General features: G+C 38.9%; 1 protein-coding gene across 1 annotated transcript; it reads left to right on the forward strand.

Moving 5' to 3' along the window:
• The first annotated feature begins 2249 nt into the window (after positions 1-2249).
• tmtc3 (transmembrane O-mannosyltransferase targeting cadherins 3) lies at positions 2250-13063 on the forward strand. Its single transcript, XM_077712339.1, has 14 exons — positions 2250-2477; positions 3162-3375; positions 3554-3772; positions 4598-4697; positions 5109-5224; positions 5461-5633; positions 6858-7110; positions 7810-7958; positions 8245-8365; positions 8440-8551; positions 8645-8748; positions 8813-8982; positions 9439-9665; positions 11812-13063. The coding sequence occupies exons 2-14, from the start codon at positions 3187-3189 to the stop codon at positions 12588-12590; spliced, it is 2712 nt and encodes a 903-aa protein (XP_077568465.1). The 5' UTR covers positions 2250-2477; positions 3162-3186; the 3' UTR covers positions 12591-13063.
• The last annotated feature ends 6795 nt before the right edge of the window (positions 13064-19858 follow it).

A 19858-nucleotide genomic window follows, 5' to 3' on the forward strand; every position in this document is an offset into this window, starting at 1 on the left:
CTTGTACCCCACTAGTTATTGTTCGGCTGATTTTTTTGTAGTACGTTTGACGCTGTGTGGCATCGCTGCATGTTTATATAAACAATCCACCATCTGGAATAATACAAAATGTTCCACTTATTGTGTGGATCATTTTCATCTTCACTGCTGTGGCATATTTGAGCGAGATATTTATGCTTGGTTGCTGGAATTGTTACAACCAAAACAAATAAATGCAGATGCTGGTGAAAAAGGCCGAGGCCTTAGCAAAACACACTGATAACATTCATGCTTTTGGTATGATAAACGGTGGAAATCAAAGCTACCTGTCAACCTCACTTAAGGAGTAGTTCATTCAGAAATATACTGCTCATGTCAAATGTCATTTAAATTGTAATGACGTCTTTATTTTTCAAAATATCCTACATTCAGTCCTTTGGTACTCAACAAAATGAGCTTTTTCCAGAGTTTTAAGATTTTTTTGCAAGTGACGGTGGTCTGAAAATGTGTCGATCCTATCGTGTAATGCTATTCCAAATTGTATGCACCATTAGAACATTATTTACATTATGGGAGAATTATACTGTTCATGTTTCCTTTTAAATACATGATTTAAATGAACATTTTATTAGGCCAGGTGGTCGTCATGAAACATGACCGATGTGGAATAACATGAAGATCAAGTGTTTCAGTCAACACTTTTTAAATCTTTGTTTTCATAGACCCCATGAGAAATGGAAAAGAATGTTTGCGTAGACCCTATGAATAATGGAAAATAGTTTGAGTCAAGAAGAGTTGTGCAATAAAGTAAGAAAGGCTGAAAATGGAAAGGATAATAAACACAAGGAAGGAATCATATGCATCCATGTAGTGTTGTTACAGTACCAAAATACTGGTTGCTATAGGATTTTTCATACTAGGAAAAAGTTTGACAAAAATATTTCAGTTTCATAGTATTGCAGTTGTACCTTTAAAATTATATCTTATAAATGCAATAATTTTCCACAATAGATTTTATTTATATTTTAGAAATGATGGTGAATTTAATATGAAATTCACAGTATTCTAGCTCATATGTTGTAGGGGTTTAAGAATGCATTTCTACAAGAATACATCAGAAGTTTCAAATCCAGGTCGGTCCAAATGTGTGGACTTTGCATGTTCTCCCGAAGCCTGTGTGGGTTTCCTGTGGGTCCCCTCATTCCAAAAACATGAATGGTAGGTTGATTGGACACTTTAAATTGCCCCTAGGTATGGGTGTGAGTGTGCATGGTTGTCCGTGTCCTTGTGCCCTGCAATTGGCTAGCCAACAATTCATGAGTGTCCCCCGCCTCTGGCCCGATGTCACCAGGGATATGCCCCAGCACCCCCCGCGATCCCAGTGAGATAAAGCGGTTCAGAAAATGAGATGGGTATAGATGTAATGATTTTTTTTCTTCTTCAAATTTATGACGCACTCAGCCCTTTTCAGATGGTTTAAAAAAACTTTTTTGGAGTTGGATAGTTACCGAGGTGATGCGTGTGACAAGATCGTCCAGTTCATCTTTGTCATATTCATGGAAGTTCTGCGCCTCGATCTTCCTCACTTCATCCCACTCAAGAGCAACAGGCATCCCAGCCATGGCGATGCCACAGACAGCTGATGGGAGCTTTCACCGAGAAAAACGCAACGGACTTATATTAATACAAATATATCCTAACAATATAGTTTAACTATTGCAAAACCAACCCACAGATCACGTTTAGCAGCAAATCGAAACGATCTGATTTTTTTAACCATCAAATCATCAAACCATGAAAAGATCCTTTAGACCGTTCTGTGAAACGAAATTAATATTTTGTATTATGTATTAACGAGTGTTTGTTCTATCTAAAATCGCAAATGAAGATGCATCACGTTATGTCCAAAAGACTTCCATTACCTTCTGACTATGTACAAAGTTTTAATAAGACGATCGATGCTTTCTTAAATCAATCCTTTAAAAAAAATCTTTTTACGCGGCATCATTTTATTTTTGTTGTTGTAGTTCCTCGGCATTTTCTTCTTCTGGTATAATGTGTCCAATGGCATTCTCAATGCAGTCAATGCTATTTACCGCCATCTAAAGATTTAGTTATGTACCGTAGAAGTACGGTGATTTTTTTTAATCTTAAGAAGGCAATTAAAAGAATAATTCTTCATATTGTGACAACATGTATTTTCTTCCAACACACAGCCACATGATATAATAAAATATAAAAATTATTTCTGTCATCCTGTTCCGGAAGTAATCATTCGGTGCGATTTGGGTTGCGCATGCGTGCGCCTGAAACTCAGTTTGCCCAATCTGGAAGATAATTTTGCAGAAATTGATTCACCTATTGCAATATTTCCCCTAACCTATTGCACATCGGTTATCATGCGGACAAGGTACGTGATGACCTGAAATTAGAGGACACGCTGCTTGGCGAAAGGATCGCAACGTGCGTTGTGCGGCCAACTAGCATTAGCTGCGAAAGTAAGTCATTCTTGGTTGGTGGGTTGGTGGGTTAGTTGTGCAAAACCAGCGACACAGATTGTGCAAATAAATTATGATTGTGTCAAAACTAGAACCACGATACTCTAATATCATTGGAATAATAACTAGGGAGTTAGATCGGGGATCCCCAACAAGGCAAGTCACACCCTAAATCCATTTGAGGGGTTTAAGTCAGTTAGAAGGTTTTCAATCACTTGTCCATGTATACAAAAGTTTTTAAAAAATCAAATTAAAAACAAACACGTGCACATAAAAACAACCAATGTCCATTTCCAAATGATAACAAAATGATGTATTTTAATTGAGATATAAGAGTGGCGGAAATTTAATTCTAAATAGCACTGTATTTGTGAAAAGTACAAAAAAGCGAGCAAAATTAAGACGATCGGCATTTATTTATATAATATGCCGCTTATTGTTATCAGGGGGGCGCTGGATCCTACACAGCCAACTCTGGGGAGTGGGTGGGACACACCCTGATTTGGTTGCCAACCAATGGCAGGGCACATACAGTCAAACAGCTATTTATATGTATTATGTATAGGTTTGTGTATGTGTGAATATATATAATCTTTAATTTGAGAGCTGCTAAACGCCATTTGATGACACTCACAAGGCAGCTCAACCTAAGAAATGACTCACCAACCAAGTCATTGTGTACAGCAATCCATGACGGCGTCCCTGCGCCATGGCTGCCGTTTCGTGGAAAGAGGTGCTGCTGCTGACCACCTTGGTTGTAGCATGTTACTGGAACAGCCTCTCTTGCGGATTCGTTTTTGACGATGTCTCGGCCATTCTCGATAACAAAGACCTGCGGCCCACCACACCGCTGAGAAACCTCTTCCTCAATGACTTTTGGGGTACACCAATGGTAGAGGTATGTCCCCTTTTACTACTTATATATACTTGTTTTTGGAAAAGCATAGAATAATGATAAAATATATTATCTGATATATCATCTGTACCCCTTCACCTAAATGTGTCCAAACAAAAACAAATGCCTTTCCACTTTATTAAACACCACTGTTTTGGGATATTGTGTTTTTTTATTTCAGGAACGAAGCCATAAGTCTTACCGTCCGCTGACAGTACTGACTTTCCGTCTCAACTATCTCATGAGTGAGCTCAGCCCATCCTCCTACCACCTTTTCAACATAGTATTGCACGTGGCCGCCTGCCTGCTTTTCTTGCATGTGTGCCGCCTCTTTCTGGACCACACTTCTGGCCTGATGGCAGCATTGCTCTTTGCAGTTCACCCCATCCACACAGAGGCTGTAAGTGGTTCTCTATGCTTCCATTTTACACATCATATTTACTATATTACATTAAACTTTACCCACTTAAATCCCTAAAAATATCAGTACACTAGTGCAGAACATTTAGTCTTTTGGACCAATTTCTGCAATTTAAAACACTTCCAAAATGGTTCTCAGCCTTTAATAAGTCAGTTTTAGGAAGCCTCAGAAGAGTTCAGACTTGCATAAAGATACTGCTGATCCGACAGGATAAAAATATATTTTTTAAATGACATCAGTGTAATTTGCTCCCTTGGGCAGAAAATCAAGTCGGAAGTTTTAGAAGTCAGGTTCCTTTGATGTGTTCTGTTATTCGTTTTGGTACGTCCACATGAGGGCACTCAATGTTTGTGTAAATGTGCCACCTTGTTAACAGACACGCCGTTTGTTCCTGTCGTATCATAGCCTCTAAAAGTTCAAATGTTTCAAGTATTTTTCTGCTATTTTTCTGACGGTTCAATCACAGAAACCTGAAGTTTAATGAATTAGTTCTAGAAATTGTTTTGTAACTTGTATTATTTTGTAAGCACAGACATATTTTACATTGAAACACCATCATTAATTCCAAGATTATCAATATTGCCCTCTAAACTCATACATTTGTATAAAAGTATACTCATTTTGTATTAAATATATATGCATATATATTTATGGAACCAAAAAATAATTTAATAATCAATTAACCCATTAAAATGAATAATAAATGCAAAGACATTGCAACACAACACAATAGAACATTGGCACTATTTTCCAGAAAACAAATCCAGCTGCCAGACATTCATTTTACCGTTCTTTATTTACCAGGTTACTGGTGTTGTTGGAAGAGCTGAACTTTTGTCATCCATCTTCCTTCTGGCTGCTTTCCTAGCCTATACCAAATCCACAAGTGCCAACCATTCTATAGGTGAGTTTTATTCCCTTTTTGTCAGCATGAGGTGAGCAGTTATACAATGATACCCGTATTTAGGAAATGAATTCATTCCAGAAGTGGTTTCATAATTTGAATTGTTTCTGAGAACTAATGAGCTTTAGGCACTTCTCAGAGGCTATTGGCATTTAGTTTTCAAAGAATTTGCAAAAAAAACAACAACAACCTTTACTCACAACGTCATTATGGTGTGTTGTTGGCGTGGAGAATCTTGAGGAGAAAATGAATGTTATGAATGTTATTCCATTTTTGGAATGAGGCTATAATAGGCTGGTGCCTAATTATTATTATCGGGTAGACTGTAAGTGGCATCTCACCATTTTGCAGCCGATATAACAGTCTAAATAATCCTTTGATATTTCTTTTTGTTTCCCTTTTGTTTATTAGTGTGGTCTCCCATTGCTTTGACCGTTGTGCTTGTGGCAGCAGCAACATTGTGCAAAGAGCAAGGAATCACTGTTGTTGGCATTTGCTGCGTATATGAGGTGTTTGTGGCGCAAGGGGTAAGTAAAGATAAGAATAGAGATTGTTTTCTTCATGAGGGGTTTAAGAAATTGCCGATTTGCATGCTTAAATCCTTTTTGATCTACTTATTGTATAAAACTGTGGAAAGAAATTGGAATTTGGCAAGCCATGTCTTTAATATAATGATTGAATATTTCTGGTCACTAATTTAAAGGACAATTTCATTATACATTTCACAATCAATGTAATATTGCTAATTTTCTGTGCTCCTAAGTTCACTCTTCCCGTGCTGCTGAACACACTACGGCAAGCTTTGCGTGGAAAGGGCACCTTCCCATACGGCGTCCTCCAAATGCTACTAAAGCTCATTGTGTTGGTCATCAGCACACTGCTGCTTGTCATTGTGCGTGTCCAGGTCATCCAGTCACAGTTGCCAGTATTTACCAGGTAGGCTGTACTCAAAATTAATGTTTCCTTTAGGCTTTGATTCAACTTAGTTGGTGTCTGCCAACCATAGGGCCATCGCAAGTTACGGGGCTTGAGAATAATTATGTTTAAGGCCCGAGTTTCAGTCATTATTACATTGTGATGGAATGGTATTGTTTTCATTACAATTTGATGACGAATCTATAATGTGATAAATTAGATTCTCATAACAGGCTATCCAGCTCAGGGGTCAGGAACCTTTTTGACAAAGAGAGCCATAAACAATTCATATTTTCAAACATTATTCCTTGAGAGCCATACTCAGAATTTAAAAGTAAAATACATGAAAATGTGAGCATTTAGTATTCATTTCATTACTTTGAAAGTAAAAAAAGTCTGAAATATTTTGAGAACATTATTTAACTGTCGCTAATCAATGAGAGTATACATGCAGAAGAGTCTAATGAAAAAAATATGATTTTAAAAAGGCGGAGAGTCATATACACCCATTAAAAGAGCCACATATGGCTCCCGAGCCATAGGTTCCCTACCTTTGGTCTAGCAGGACACACTGTTGAATGATGTATTTCTAAGTTAATAAGGGCATGGAACCCAAAAACCAACTCTCCCTCCCTACCTCTCACACACAGATGCACACTAATCAAGTCACTAAGTTCTATGACTAGTCTCATGCTGCTGCCCCATTATCCTGCCATTGTTCTTAAAAGTTGGTCATCTCCACCAGCCATCAAACAGAAAATCGCACTGATACACATTCCCTAACAATTATCTCTTACATAAAAGCTTCATACCGTCTTGGTTTGTTGGATTTGGGCCTGGGTTCCGACTATAAGAGGGACGAGCCATAACATAGGGACATGAGGAGGATTAAGATGAACATCATTTGCCCAAACTTGCTCTTTGATTCAGAGATAGCCACATCAGAAGGGGTTGTGTGATCCTGTATTCAGACATTTCCTAATTTGGTAGAAAATTTGAATTTTTTTGTTTAACAGATAAGAAAAAGCAGCTGACACAGGTTAACCCTGGAAAAAAATGTGAAAACCAAATGCTGTGTCTCATTTTGCACTAGAATTGGTGAACTGTACTTGTTCATATAGGTCAATCATTTAAAAACAAAAAAGATCAATTAAATCAAATAGTTGGAACCGTTTCCATTATCTGTGAGCTAGGCAAGGCAACTATGTATAGAAGTTAAAAAAAAAAAAAACATGTCTTTTCCAGATTTGACAACCCAGCGGCCGTCAGCCCTACACCAACCCGCCAACTGACTTTCAACTACTTGCTTCCCGTCAATGCGTGGCTGCTACTTAATCCGTCTGAGTTGTGCTGCGATTGGACGATGGGGACAATTCCCTTGGTGGAATCTGCCCTGGACCAACGTAACCTGGCCACGCTGGTTTTCTACGTCCTTTTGGGCCTGCTGGCATACCGCAGCATCACATGCTCGCACAGCTCAGCTAAGACAGTAATCATGGTATGATGCTCCCACTTCTTATGTGTTCACATCACAATGCTACTCTGTCTTTTGTTAAAAAAAAAAAGTTTAGAATGGTATTTCGACAAAGTGTTGCCTACTAGCATTTTACTAAATCTTGGCAATTACTTGTCAATTAATTATGCAACGTAGCAGTTACTCATGAAGTGCACTCTAAATGGAATTTAGTCTTATTTGAATAGGGCATCTTTGATAAAGCATTCTATTAAACCCCGCAAATATGCAGACATTTTTATCTTCTGGGAAACTATGTTTGTGGCGTATTGCTCATTAAGATTATCTTTAAAAGATGATCTTGTGGTCTGTAGCAACTACTTATTTAACAACGATTGCTTTTCAGGAGACTCGTATTAAATAGGCGGAATTGTTCGCGTCACTGTGACATTGTGTGACTCGTTTTGACCTTTTTAATGTTAAAGCTAATTTTTTCTTAATTACATTTTTTTTTCTTCCGAGGCATTTAGTTGCTAATATTGTGGTTATTCAGAAAGTGGTGTGCATGCATGTTTTATTTTTCTCCACCAGGTTAGCCTGCTCTATTTTACTAATTTATGCTTTTCACCACGTGATTTTTTTTAATTTGCACATTTTTATCAGCAGACCGCATGTCAAGCTATAGGTGGTTGTTTTGATAGCATGAAGATTTTTTTCCAAATGTCTTTTCTTGTCTCCTACCAGGCTTTGTCCTTGATTGTCCTCCCTTTTATTCCTGCATCCAACCTCTTCTTCCCTGTTGGGTTCGTTGTAGCTGAGAGGGTCCTCTATGTCCCTAGCATGGGCTTCTGCGTACTGGTTGCACACGGATTCAAGATGGTTTCGAACAAAGGGTGAGTGGATATCATCTGCCCGTCCTGTCTGCTTACTACATTTACATTCTTAAGTGTCCATTTTTGTGTATTTTAAATTTGTCCAAGTGTAAAAAAAACAAAAACACAGACCCAAGTGGATAGTAAAATATGGTATATATATGTTGAACATTTACCCTGTCCTTTAGGTGTTTATGTGGGTCTTATTTGGATATTTTCAGTTCTCCATACATTCCAAAAGCTGGCATTTTAAAATCAATATTTGTAGTTGACACTGTGAAACTGAAAATGTTGCTTTACTTTGTAGGTACTTGAGGAAGATGTCTTGGTTAATGATTGGCGTGTTGCTGACCACACATGCTGTCAAGACGTTTAACAGAAATTGGGATTGGGAGTCAGAATATACATTGTTCATGTCGGCTCTCAAGGTGAAACCAAAGGAAATGAATGCCATGCGAGGTCTGTTAATCAAACTTTCTTTTATGCATTTTTTCTTTGACAGGTGAACAAAAACAATGCCAAGCTGTGGAACAACGTTGGCCACGCGTTGGAGAACCAGAACAATTATGCCAAAGCGCTACGCTATTTTCTACAGGCCACCTCAGTTCAGCCAGGTAACTTGAAAATTTGGAAAAAAGGCTTTTAAGACAGTAAATCTCAACTCTTACCTGATATGAATATGCACTTTATTATCTCTACTGTCTCAGATGACATCGGGGCTCATATGAATGTGGGGAGAACCTACAAGAACCTGAACAAGTCTAAAGAAGCTGAAGATGCCTATCTCGTCGCCAAATCCCTCATGCCTCAGGCAAGTAAACCTTTTGGAATCTTCAATCACTGACGTCAGAGTTTGACAGTGTTTTCCTCCACAGATCATTCCTGGGAAAAAGTATGCGACGCGTGTGGCTCCGAACCATCTCAATGTTTACATCAACTTGGCCAATCTTATCCGCTCCGACGAATCCCGGCTGGAGGAAGCCGACCAACTCTATCGACAGGCCATCAGTATGAGACCCGACTTTAAGCAGGCGTACATCAGCAGGCAAGTGTTTGCAGATGAGGGTGAATGTTAATCAAAATCCTATTCAAAGAAATAGTAAAACTGTTTGACATTTATTTTAAATGCAAATGTCCAGTTATGTTCAGCATATGAAATTGTGTTTTCTGGCAATATAATCTGGCCACTATCCTCAGAGAGTTTCACAAAAAAAAGGTTTATTCAACAATAACTCCAGAAATATTAATCCATCTTAATGCACAGTGCATATGCAGGTGAGCATAAAAATCTATTCAAATTGATTGGATATCTATTGAGGTCAATAGCAATTAATAACAGTGGCCACTAATGTCATCTCTTATTGCGTTTGAGTTTAAGTCAATGCACGGTGCAACAAAGTGCAAGATGGGACATGAAAATGGTGCGCTAAGACTTCTTTTGGCCATGAAAAAAAATACTTTGTTATTGTGAACTCTAATCAAGTGTGTCTAATGCCGACAGAGGGGAGCTGCTTTTGAAGATGAACAAATTAACGGAGGCGCGCGATGCTTACCTTCGAGCGCTGGAGTTGGACCGCTCTAATGCAGACCTGTGGTACAACCTGGCCATCGTGCACATAGAGATGAAGGAGCCGTCCGAGGCGCTACGCACTTTTGAACAGGCATTACAGCTCAGCCCACGTCACAAGCTGGCACTCTTCAACTCTGCCCTGCTCATGCAGGAGTCAGGTAGGAAAACAATAGTCTTTTCTCTTTTCATTCATTGTATTATTTATTTATTAGTAAAAATATATATTTTTAAAATTATTGGAAAGGTCAAAGTCCAACTTTTTCTATAGACAAATAGTATATATACTATATATAGTCTATATAGTATATAGACTATATTGAGAAATTGTAAATCTAAAGAGAAAAACAATAAGCAAATAATACATTCAATGTCAAAATAAGTCAAATGTAGATTTGAATGTGAAACATTTATAAATACTTCAATATTTTTTAAAAATCATTTTATACTGCTGTACTGGGTTATAAAAATAGCATTTGTACAGTATATGATAATCGTACAGGAGCGCCACTGGGATAAACTGATACATAAAGTCGTGGTTATGTTTTTAAAAGGTGAAACATTTATTGATAGATTTAATCTCGGTAGAGTACTCAACCATGCCACACTACCTGAAAAACCAGGAAGCACCACCACCTGCTGCTTGCCAGAACCGTTTGGGCGTGACTCGAATTATGTGGAACGAGCTTGGATGAACTCTGCGTGCACTTGGCATATTTCAGTCTTTTCTCATTTGACTGACACACGCACACACACACAAAAGAAAACATTTAACAAGCTTTAAAGACTTAAAACCTATTCTGTAAACTTAGTTGCATTGTCCCGCAATGGCAAGCTAAAGCGTGCTTACAAAATCCCATTATTAGCACTGAATTATGTTCAAACAGCTGCAAGTAAAAGAGGTGAGTCATTCACATAAAAGGCTTTTTCTAGAACTTGCCTCCTCACCTGCAGTTTATACTGTTGATACATCAGTCAAAGCTGTCACTCAAACAGCTCCCTTTTCCCCACTGGCATAACGCTCGGCCAACACATCTTTTATTTTGGAGTTTTTCCCTCAAAATAACTTTTGATCAATATTAATGCATTGGTTGAAGTAAAAATTAGGAAAATGTCCCTTTTCTCCTCAGGACAATGCACAATTTGTTACAAATTGGCCACTATTTGACCTATTATATTGGTGTGTAAAGGTTTAGACATACCATAGGTTGAGTTTCCATGCAACTGTAAGTGTCGCGTGTACTTAATACACTCACCAGCTTCCTGGAAGTGTTCTTTTCCTTAGCATGTTTACCATGTAATAACTCTAAAGTACAATTGGAATGTGGTCAAATGGCTTGCGTGGCACTATTGTCTGCATTGTTAGCGCTCGCTACCCTGGTTGTCAAATCATATAACAAATGGAAGTTCAACCAACGGTCATTGCCGTGCTTTTGAGGACTTTTAATGTACTCAACTGGAGATGGGGGTAGCCTTCATTTCTACAAATATTAGTAATAGAACAAACTAGAAAAGAAGAAAAACATGCACAACTTCGTATAAATCCTTGTAAATAATCAATAGAACAGTAATTAACTCCAAAACGAAAACTGGCGCTCTCACTAATCGAAGTATTGTGATCGATCCTTCTTCATTTTGTGGCTTTAACTTTGGCGGCGTCTCTACATCGTGGATTTTCTTCTGAAGGATATTTTAAAAGATTCATAAAAATGTCTAAACCTACGTTGAAGCTTGCAACCGGACGACGTGAAAAATGGTAAAGCTTGCATCTTCCAAAGTCCGCAATTGCAAATTCCCATCTGTACGAAGACACCCTGACTCTGAGGAATAAAATAATTGAACCAGCATGACGATAGGATGTCAACCCACTGCATGGAAGCACTCAGAAGGAGACTGATGATGACGGGCTCGCAGCCACTGAATTTGGCAATCGTCTTGACAGTGTCAAGACAACAGGAACGGCAATATTTGTACAATAAACATGCCTTGAATCTGACAGAGGACTTGGACTAAAGCGCCAATAACCTGATTTAAATCAAGCGCAGAGGAACTATTATATAACTATAACTGTATTTTTTTTAATTTATAGATTATATTTAGGTATTAATACGTTATTCTTTTCATATCCTTGGCACTGCGACATTTAATTAATACATTTCTTGATAATTGTGTATTTGTATTTTCGTATAGGCAGGAAAACATATAGTAATAATAGGGTTGATCCTACTTTTCCAATATATCGAGGCCATGTCTGGTCTGCATTATCCATGAAAAAGGAGGACTTAGTGTGCCCTTTTTCCTCCTCAGGCGACTCCAAATTCTGGCCCGAGGCAAACCGCCGCTTCTTGGCTTACATAGAGGAAGAGCCGAATGACGCAAACGGTTATTTCAACCTGGGCATGCTGGCCATGGACGCCGAGGAGAACGCGGCGGCCGAGCGGTGGATGCACAAGGCCATCGCCCTACAGACAGGCTTCCGATCGGCGCTCTTTAACCTGGCGCTACTTTATTCGCAATCGCGCCGGGAACTGGACGCTTTGCCTGTGCTGGACGAACTACTTCGCCACCACCCGGAGCACATTAAGGGCCTCATCCTTAAGGGTGACATCCTGATGAACCACAAGAAGGACACTGCTGGCGCCAAGGCCTGCTTCCAAAAAATCTTGAAAATGGACCCTGGCAATGTCCAGGGTAAGCACAATCTTTGTGTGGTCTACTTCGAGGAGCGGGACCTGCCGCGAGCCGAGCGTTGCCTAGAAGAGACTCTCAAGTTGGCACCGCACGAGGAGTACGTGCGGCGGCATCTCAATATTGTCAGGGGTAAAATAGCGGCGATGAGCGCGGCCGGACAGCCCTTAGTGGAGGAGAAGCCAAAAATGGAGGAGGAGGAGGCAAGGCCGAGTACACATGTTGAAAAAGATGCGAGGAAATCTCCAAGAAAAATAGACCTGCCTGAGCTGGATGGCGCCCAGCCCCATAGACGGACTGCGGTCAAGTCCTCCGAGCAGACGAACGAAATGGAGCAAAAGAGAGCCGCTGCCTTGAAGAGGCTCGAAGAGATTGAGCGAATTTTAAGTGGTGATTGACAATCTTTTTTTTGTTTCATTTTCTAGAGCCAAGACTATTTTTACAAAGATTTCTTTTTAATGAATATTTTTTTCTTTAATATTTACACTTTTTACTTTAAGGTAACGATATATGCCCGTTTGTAGAGGTGAGTTGGGATGCAGCTCTTGGAAATGGTGGAAAATTGCATGTAGTTATAATTCCTCTGCCTGGAATTGTTGTTCACTTCCCTATTGTTTTGATATGCCTCTTACAAAAGCACATTTAAAAATATGAAAAAGTGCCATGTTGTCAGGAAACTACATAGGTCAAGATGTGTTCCCTGAACAGTGTGCCAATTTATAGAAGTCAAAGAGCACAAAAAATGTGAAACTTTGCAATGAGCTAAAATGACCCAATTTCTCAATTATAAAAATGTCATCACAGTGTGTGTGTGTGTGTGTGTAAGTGGTTACACATTACAATAGATAAAAAAAATAAATGTAGAAAAATGTCTCCTCCACACAATTTTGTTGGCAGTAACATGTGTTAAAAAAATACAAAAGTATTGCATGTCCAGCGATTCCAGTACATTCAGTAGATGGGAAACATTTTCCCTTAGTTGTTTCTATATAGTTGTAGTCGAGACCTTCCATTCATGACAAAAGAAAGTGTGGCCTAAGTGTGGCCAAATTGTGGTGTAGAGGTTAAGTCACTTGACTCCCATGTGGGAGACCTGGGTTCAAATCCCGGTTAGGACACATTTTCACTTAGTTGTTTCTGTGTTCTTGCAATCAAGATAGTCAAATGATTACGAAGGGAAATGTAGGTACTTGGCGGCGTAGTGGTTAACTCACCGGACTCCTGTCTGGGAGACCTGGGTTCGAATCCCGCTTGGGACACATTTTCGCTTAGTTGTTTCTGTGGACTTCTTGTCGAACCCGGGTCTCTCCGGCCAGCATTATTCTAAAAAAACATTTTATTTAAATCATCAAATCACCTATGCAGATAATACTGTGCTTTTTAAAAAAAAACTTTCTTTAAGTGTAGATACCAGCACATTATGGGGGATTCCAGGGGGATTGCCATACACCAGAGAGCTATACTTGAGAAATTATAGGATGTGATTTTGTAAATAGGGGAACACAAACAGACAAAAAAGGAAATGTGAGCTATTTATGGGCCATTAGCTGAGGAAAAGCATGGAATATGTCATTAGAACCAAGGCTGGAGTAGTGCTATTACCTATCCAATTTTGCCCTTGGGAGGCCACTGGAGAACCTCTCCAAAGTGAGAGCTTTTTCACAAAATAAAAAAACCCAGCTACTGCCTTGATTTCAACAAAAAATGCCTAAAATAGACAAATTAAACCACTTCCCGCCTGCGTTCACCTAAATGCTGTGTTGAAGACTTTCAGGGTCTTACCCATGCATAATAAAATTGTTTTTGCTAATTTTGAAACCACTTTTAGAGTGCACTACCGAACCACTGGCTAAAAGCATTTCCGCCACATTTGCACCCACACGCACTCTGGAAAACACATTCTTGATAACTATCCAGTTGGAAGTATACCACGGGGAGGGAACCTATGGGTCGGGAGCCATATGTGGCTCTTTTGATGGGTGTATATGGCTCTCCACTAACCTGTGTGGTGAAATATGGGTATCGCTGGTGAGAGACCCAAGTCCCGAACGTGATCTCTAGCGCCTTTTTAATCATAAATTAGACTCTTCTGCATGCCTACTCTCATTGATACTCATTGATCAGCAACAGCTCAAAATGTTCTCAAAAGAATTCAGACATTTTTTTTAATTTTCAAAGTGGTGAAATGATTAATAAATGCACACATTTTCATGTATTTTTACTTTTAAATTCTTATTATGACTCTCAAGGACTAATGTTTGGAAATATGAATTGTTTATGGCTCCCTTCGTCAAAAAGGTCCCCGACCCCTGCAGTATCTACTTTTGGTTGTAATCCCTTTAAGGTCTGACTAGTCCTGTTTCAATTGCCATAGAAATAGCCGCAAACCCCTTAAATGGCTACATGAAAAAGTTAAATAGTCTCCCCGTGTCTTTTTCGGCAAGTCTACTAAAGCCTTTTTGCGGGTATATTTGCCACTGGCCGCGGTTGAGGTGTTTTCTAAAACTTTTTAAATGGCCAACACTTCTCCCTTCTGCAACATGTTTTTGTACGTGGTCAAAAACAAGCACAAGTTGGTTATTCACCACTGGATGTTGTTTTGTAGCAGCGTGGCTGACTTTTTACACACACACCCACTTAAGTAGGAGCACAATTACTGGAAGTGACCACGAGGATGATGATGGTGGTGATGAAGACCTCACCCTGAATTGGAGCAAAACATCCTCCAACTCATTACCGCCCACTAATCTGTATTGATCTCTCCCAGCGCATTTCCTGCCTTCCCAGCGTCGCTGTTCACTCGATTGTTATTGCCCGTGCTAGGCTAACATTTGCTAAAACAACGCCCACGTTTGTCCACCGCCCCTCAATCCCACACTGCAATATAGTGTGTAACACTGGTGGTTTATTAGCAGTTCTAAAAGTGTTTAACGATGTAAAATATCCAATTATTTATTATTTTGTATCTAAACCATGACTATATTTGTTATCTCTACTTTCACTATCAGTGTTAAAATAGCAGAAAGTGATGTTTTTTCCCCCTGATGAATGAAGAAATGAAAAAAAAATGACTTTAAAGTATTATACTTGGGGTCTTGACCTCTGTGTACTTTAAAAAAAAAATTGAATACTTGATATTTCTTACCCCACATCTTCATAAGGGTTGCAGGGGTAGCTGGAGTTTATCCTAGCTGACTTCAGGCAAAAGTCAGACTACACCCTTGATTGGTCGCCAGTCAGCCGTAGGGTAGCCAGAGACAAACGTCCATCCGCACTCACGATCATACAGCAGGAATCGAACCTGCCCTCATCGGGCATCATGTCATCAGGCAGCTATTTATACAAACCTTATAAAAAAATGCAATTATGATTTATAATTAAACATATATAATAGCATTAAAAAAAAACATTCCAAAGCTAAATTTGTCACTTGTCCTATAAAGAGTTAAAATGCTTAAGTATCAACTTTTGAATATCTGACCACTGTCCATTAAAAGTTTAAATGATGAGTGGTTGAACAAACCGACGACCGCTATAATGGAACTAATTATTAATAATAATAACTTCCATAATAGCAAATGTCCGTTGGCCTGGCAGTGTCGCAAATCAACAGCAAAGATGTGGCTCACTTACCAAAGCACATCAATTATTACGTTTTACTTACGTTTTAAAGTGGAACTTAAATTGGTATGTGACATTTTTTTACCCATGTGTCAATCGTGTGTTTGTCACTGCAGTGACCTCCTGCTTGCTCTGTGCGTGCGCTTGTTTCTTCCCCCCAAAATGTGAAGGATTTTACCGCTGGCCTCCAGCAAAACAATGACAAGCGCAAACAAGTATAGATAGGCCTTTCATTTTTTTCTTCATTTTTGTCAAGCTGCTTCTGGGTACTTTAAAAATGTCAATCATATGTTCACCAAATTTTGGTTGTTTGTGCCTGTGTATGAATGCGAGTGTGGTCGGTTGTTTGCATGGTTTGGGTTTTTGGAGCATTTCAGAGATGGACTTGCAGTTTTGAATCATTGTTGAAGTGTATTATCTAAGAATGCTTGAAACTGAGCGACAGAGATACATTAATTGACATTAAATAAAGCCTTGCAGTTCTTTGAATATTGTTTTAGGGTGTTATATGACCCCCTGAATCAGTTGTCGTACTTTTGAAGTTATTTTCGTTGGTTGATTACTCCTGCAAAGGGTTGCCGGAGTTCCCATTTTTCCCCATTTGGGCATAATGGTCTTGGCAGTGGTTCTCTGAAGCCTCAAATGACTTGTTAACCTTTTCCAGACTAACCGATTTATAGCAATTGTTTTTCTCCTTCATTTCTTCTTGAATATCTTTGGATCGCGGTATTATGTGTTTGATTTTGGTGTCTTGTGGCCTACTTGATTTTGTCTGTGTCATGTTCAATTTGAGAGGGATTTCTTGATTCAACAAATGTGGTTGCAATCATCTTTGGATAAAGCCAGTAAAACGGAATTGAACTTTACCAGGACTGCCTTTTGTAAGAATGACTGTCATTTTCAACTCATTTTTTTTAAAGAGAGCCAGATAGGTTTGTCATTTTTCTACCACAAGGTAAATAAAATTTAGGAATGAAACTGCGATATTAAAACTGCTTAAACTCAGGACTGGGTATAATAAGTTCCAATGAGAAAACAGTCTTTATGAAAAGGGAAAAAAATACAGCAAAATCAATTTAGTGTAGGAAAACAAGTACCATCTTTTATACTGAGACGTAATAAAGATTTTCTTTTAAAATGTAAGTGTTAGAATAACTTAACCCCGCTGGCGGTTGTTTATAATCACAGCCAAGTATTAGACATGTAGGTCAAAATATGAAAGAAATTCCCTGTGATGTTTCAGTTGTGTTTATTGCCTTTATTGCCTGGCAACCTTGAAAAAAAAGACACATTGACGAGAGAGCAGATGGTTAACACACATCAAAACAACTTTGACTACACGTCAACCCACGACCTTCTTAGGGGTCTTTTGAGCAAACATGACCCCTTTTAGATGGCGCCTCAGTACCTCGGTCAGCGCTCAGGCGCTAAACATCACACCTAGGCTCCAAAAAAACTAAAAAAATCACAACAAATCTCACTGACCTCTACCCTTGGCTGTGTGCTACTGCAAATGCTTCACTTGCTGTCTTGTTACTGTACTTTTAAGAGATATGTTGTTACTGTTGCTTTTGATGGGTTATTATGTTCAGTATTTTCAGTTGTGTTGTTACTGAGGCCACATTGGCAAGGGAATACAATAGAAAGAAACTTGATTGGGTGTTCAGCTGGGAAGTAAAGACATTGATTGGGCCAATTACATTCTTATTGTCACCAAGCCTAGATCCTTAATCGCGGCCTGTTGATGCTTAACATTAAAAGTCTTGTTGTTAATGACTAAAATGTGAAATGTTGTTTTCTTTCATTTAAGACAAAATATTTTTCTCATGAGGCAAATTTGTCACACACAAAGCTGTAGAGGTCTTTGCCGTCACACATCTGTAACATTCCAAATGCTAAATTCCAACGTTGGCATACTTTGACTTTCTATTCACATACATTTAACACACAGTAAATTGTACTCTGCTGCTCGCGTGTATTACAGTAAAAACCATAAATGGTGAAAAACACTTTGTATTCGACACATTTATGGTTTTTGCGTTTTTTTCGAGTTTATTTTCCCCGCAAAATTCGGAAAAAAATGCAAAAAAACGCGAAAAAAAATCGTGGAATACAGCAAAAAAATGTTTTTTTTGTCTGGCTTTTGCTGGAAATAATGTATTACTGTACTATACTTACACATATGATGTTGCTATAGTTGAGTACTCATGCTGCTAGTGTAGCTTTATAGTCAATGTTGTTGTTTCCTTTATCGCTATACTTCAGTAGGATGCATGTGGATAATGAAGATTTTCTTTGTATGTTGTCATAATTGTTTAATCTGTATTTGTTGCCACTTTTGCTGCTCTGTTGTTAGATAGAGGTCACCAGGTGCTCCCAAACTGCCAAATGTCCGTGACTGATTGGTAGAAAGCTTTGACACAATGTTGCAAAGAGTGGGAAATGAGATGAGCAAGAAGGGAATGTAGGCAGCGCCTTTGAACTTGCTGGACTCAGGAGACACTTCCCCCCACGGCCTGCCACAGAATCATGATGGTCTGTGGGAAAACTTGACAGGACTTGAATCGGGGGTGATATCTGAAATCCCACTCTTTCTGGTAAATGGGGCTGCTTCTAGTGTCGGTAAAAAAGAAGTTGGAACTTTAGTATTTGCTTTACCTTTTGCTAACTTTTATCCCCAGAATGGAATAGAGAATATTTCACCTGTTTGACCTTTTCTTAGGACATGGATCATGTTCTTGAAGTCTTGTATTTCCACAAATCAGTTGCCCGACCGACACCTGGCTTCCCTCAATCTAATGGCGGCAACTGTGGTTAACCAGATGTATTTTTCCGCACAATCTGCCTCTAGGTGATCCCGTGTCATCCGCTTTTCAACAGGCTTTGGTTTTTAGGTGGAGGAGTATTAACCCCCCTTCTAGGTATGACAGTACAAAAGGTATTGCTCATTCCTGTTCTCTTTCATCAGTGTATGAATTCAACTTCTGATGTTGTGCAATCAACAACAACACCGTCATTTTTTGTCTAATTGCACTTCAGGTTTTCACTTTTCATCGATCCAATTGAAATAATTGCAAATGGAAAATCTCTGGCTTCCTCGTTGTCAAATGTCAATCACTAAAAGCAGTTCTGATAGTTTTTTGGACTCCCTTCTAATGAATCTTCATTTGGTTTCTGATGATTGATTGCATATGGAGCATATTTGACTGCAATTGTTTAATAAATGATTTGCAGTATATACATAATTATCGTGTCGAGAAGTAAATACTGCGGGCTGAAGGATCAACACTTTTCTGCTCTACAGTCGAGCAGCACATTGACAAACATTGATGTTCTGTTCTGTTACTCTGCAGCGAACCACTTCACAGACCCATTGAAAACATGTTTTTTTTCCATCAACGATTGTTATTATTTCATCTTTCATAGTTGAGGTCCAGCTCTGATGAAAATGGCAGGCCTTACTCTTTTAAGTGGGAGAACTTCATCAATTAGTGGCATACCAAATACTTATTTGCATCACTCTATATGACAGTCAAAGACAAATGTTGACGTCAACATGTCCAATTCCTGGCCACAGTTGTGACTAGCACATATGTTGGAAATTAGCTTCACTTTGCTCCTTACATTTCATACTCCATGTTTGGGTGGCCTTCAACATTTTAGACCATGTTTATGTGAGAAAAGGCAGTCCTGCTGGACAAAAAAGGTGATTGGACGTCACTTGTGCTCCAAGATTGGCGTCTGCCAGCAATTGCAGGCGTTTTTGTACAAATATAGAAAATTCATCATCATTTAAACATTTCTTCATGTCAGGTATATTTGACAGTCACACGCCATGTATGACATCTATTTATGTTTTATGCAATATGTCTCAAACATGATAACTCACCCTCCAGGGCTTATTCAATGGTGTTACTCTTTCCAGGTCCAAACTACAAGAGTAGATACATTCCGTTACCTAAGTTAGACACAAAGAGCAAAAATTTGAGACTGTGAGACTCAAAGAACAAGCACAAAACTGACAGACACAACTACAAAAACACAC

Source organism: Stigmatopora nigra, chromosome 2, assembly GCF_051989575.1.
Source record: "Stigmatopora nigra isolate UIUO_SnigA chromosome 2, RoL_Snig_1.1, whole genome shotgun sequence".
NCBI lineage: Eukaryota > Metazoa > Chordata > Actinopteri > Syngnathiformes > Syngnathidae > Stigmatopora > Stigmatopora nigra.

Excerpts from the sequence above, each read along its gene's own strand:
- tmtc3 (XM_077712339.1), top strand. The coding sequence starts at position 3,187 with ATGGCTGCCGTTTCGTGGAAAGAGGTGCTGCTGCTGACCACCTTGGTT. Across the intron at positions 3,773-4,597 it reads ACCCCATCCACACAGAGGCT|GTTACTGGTGTTGTTGGAAG; the intron begins GTAAGTGGTTCT and ends TTTATTTACCAG. Across the intron at positions 8,552-8,644 it reads GGCCACCTCAGTTCAGCCAG|ATGACATCGGGGCTCATATG; the intron begins GTAACTTGAAAA and ends CTACTGTCTCAG.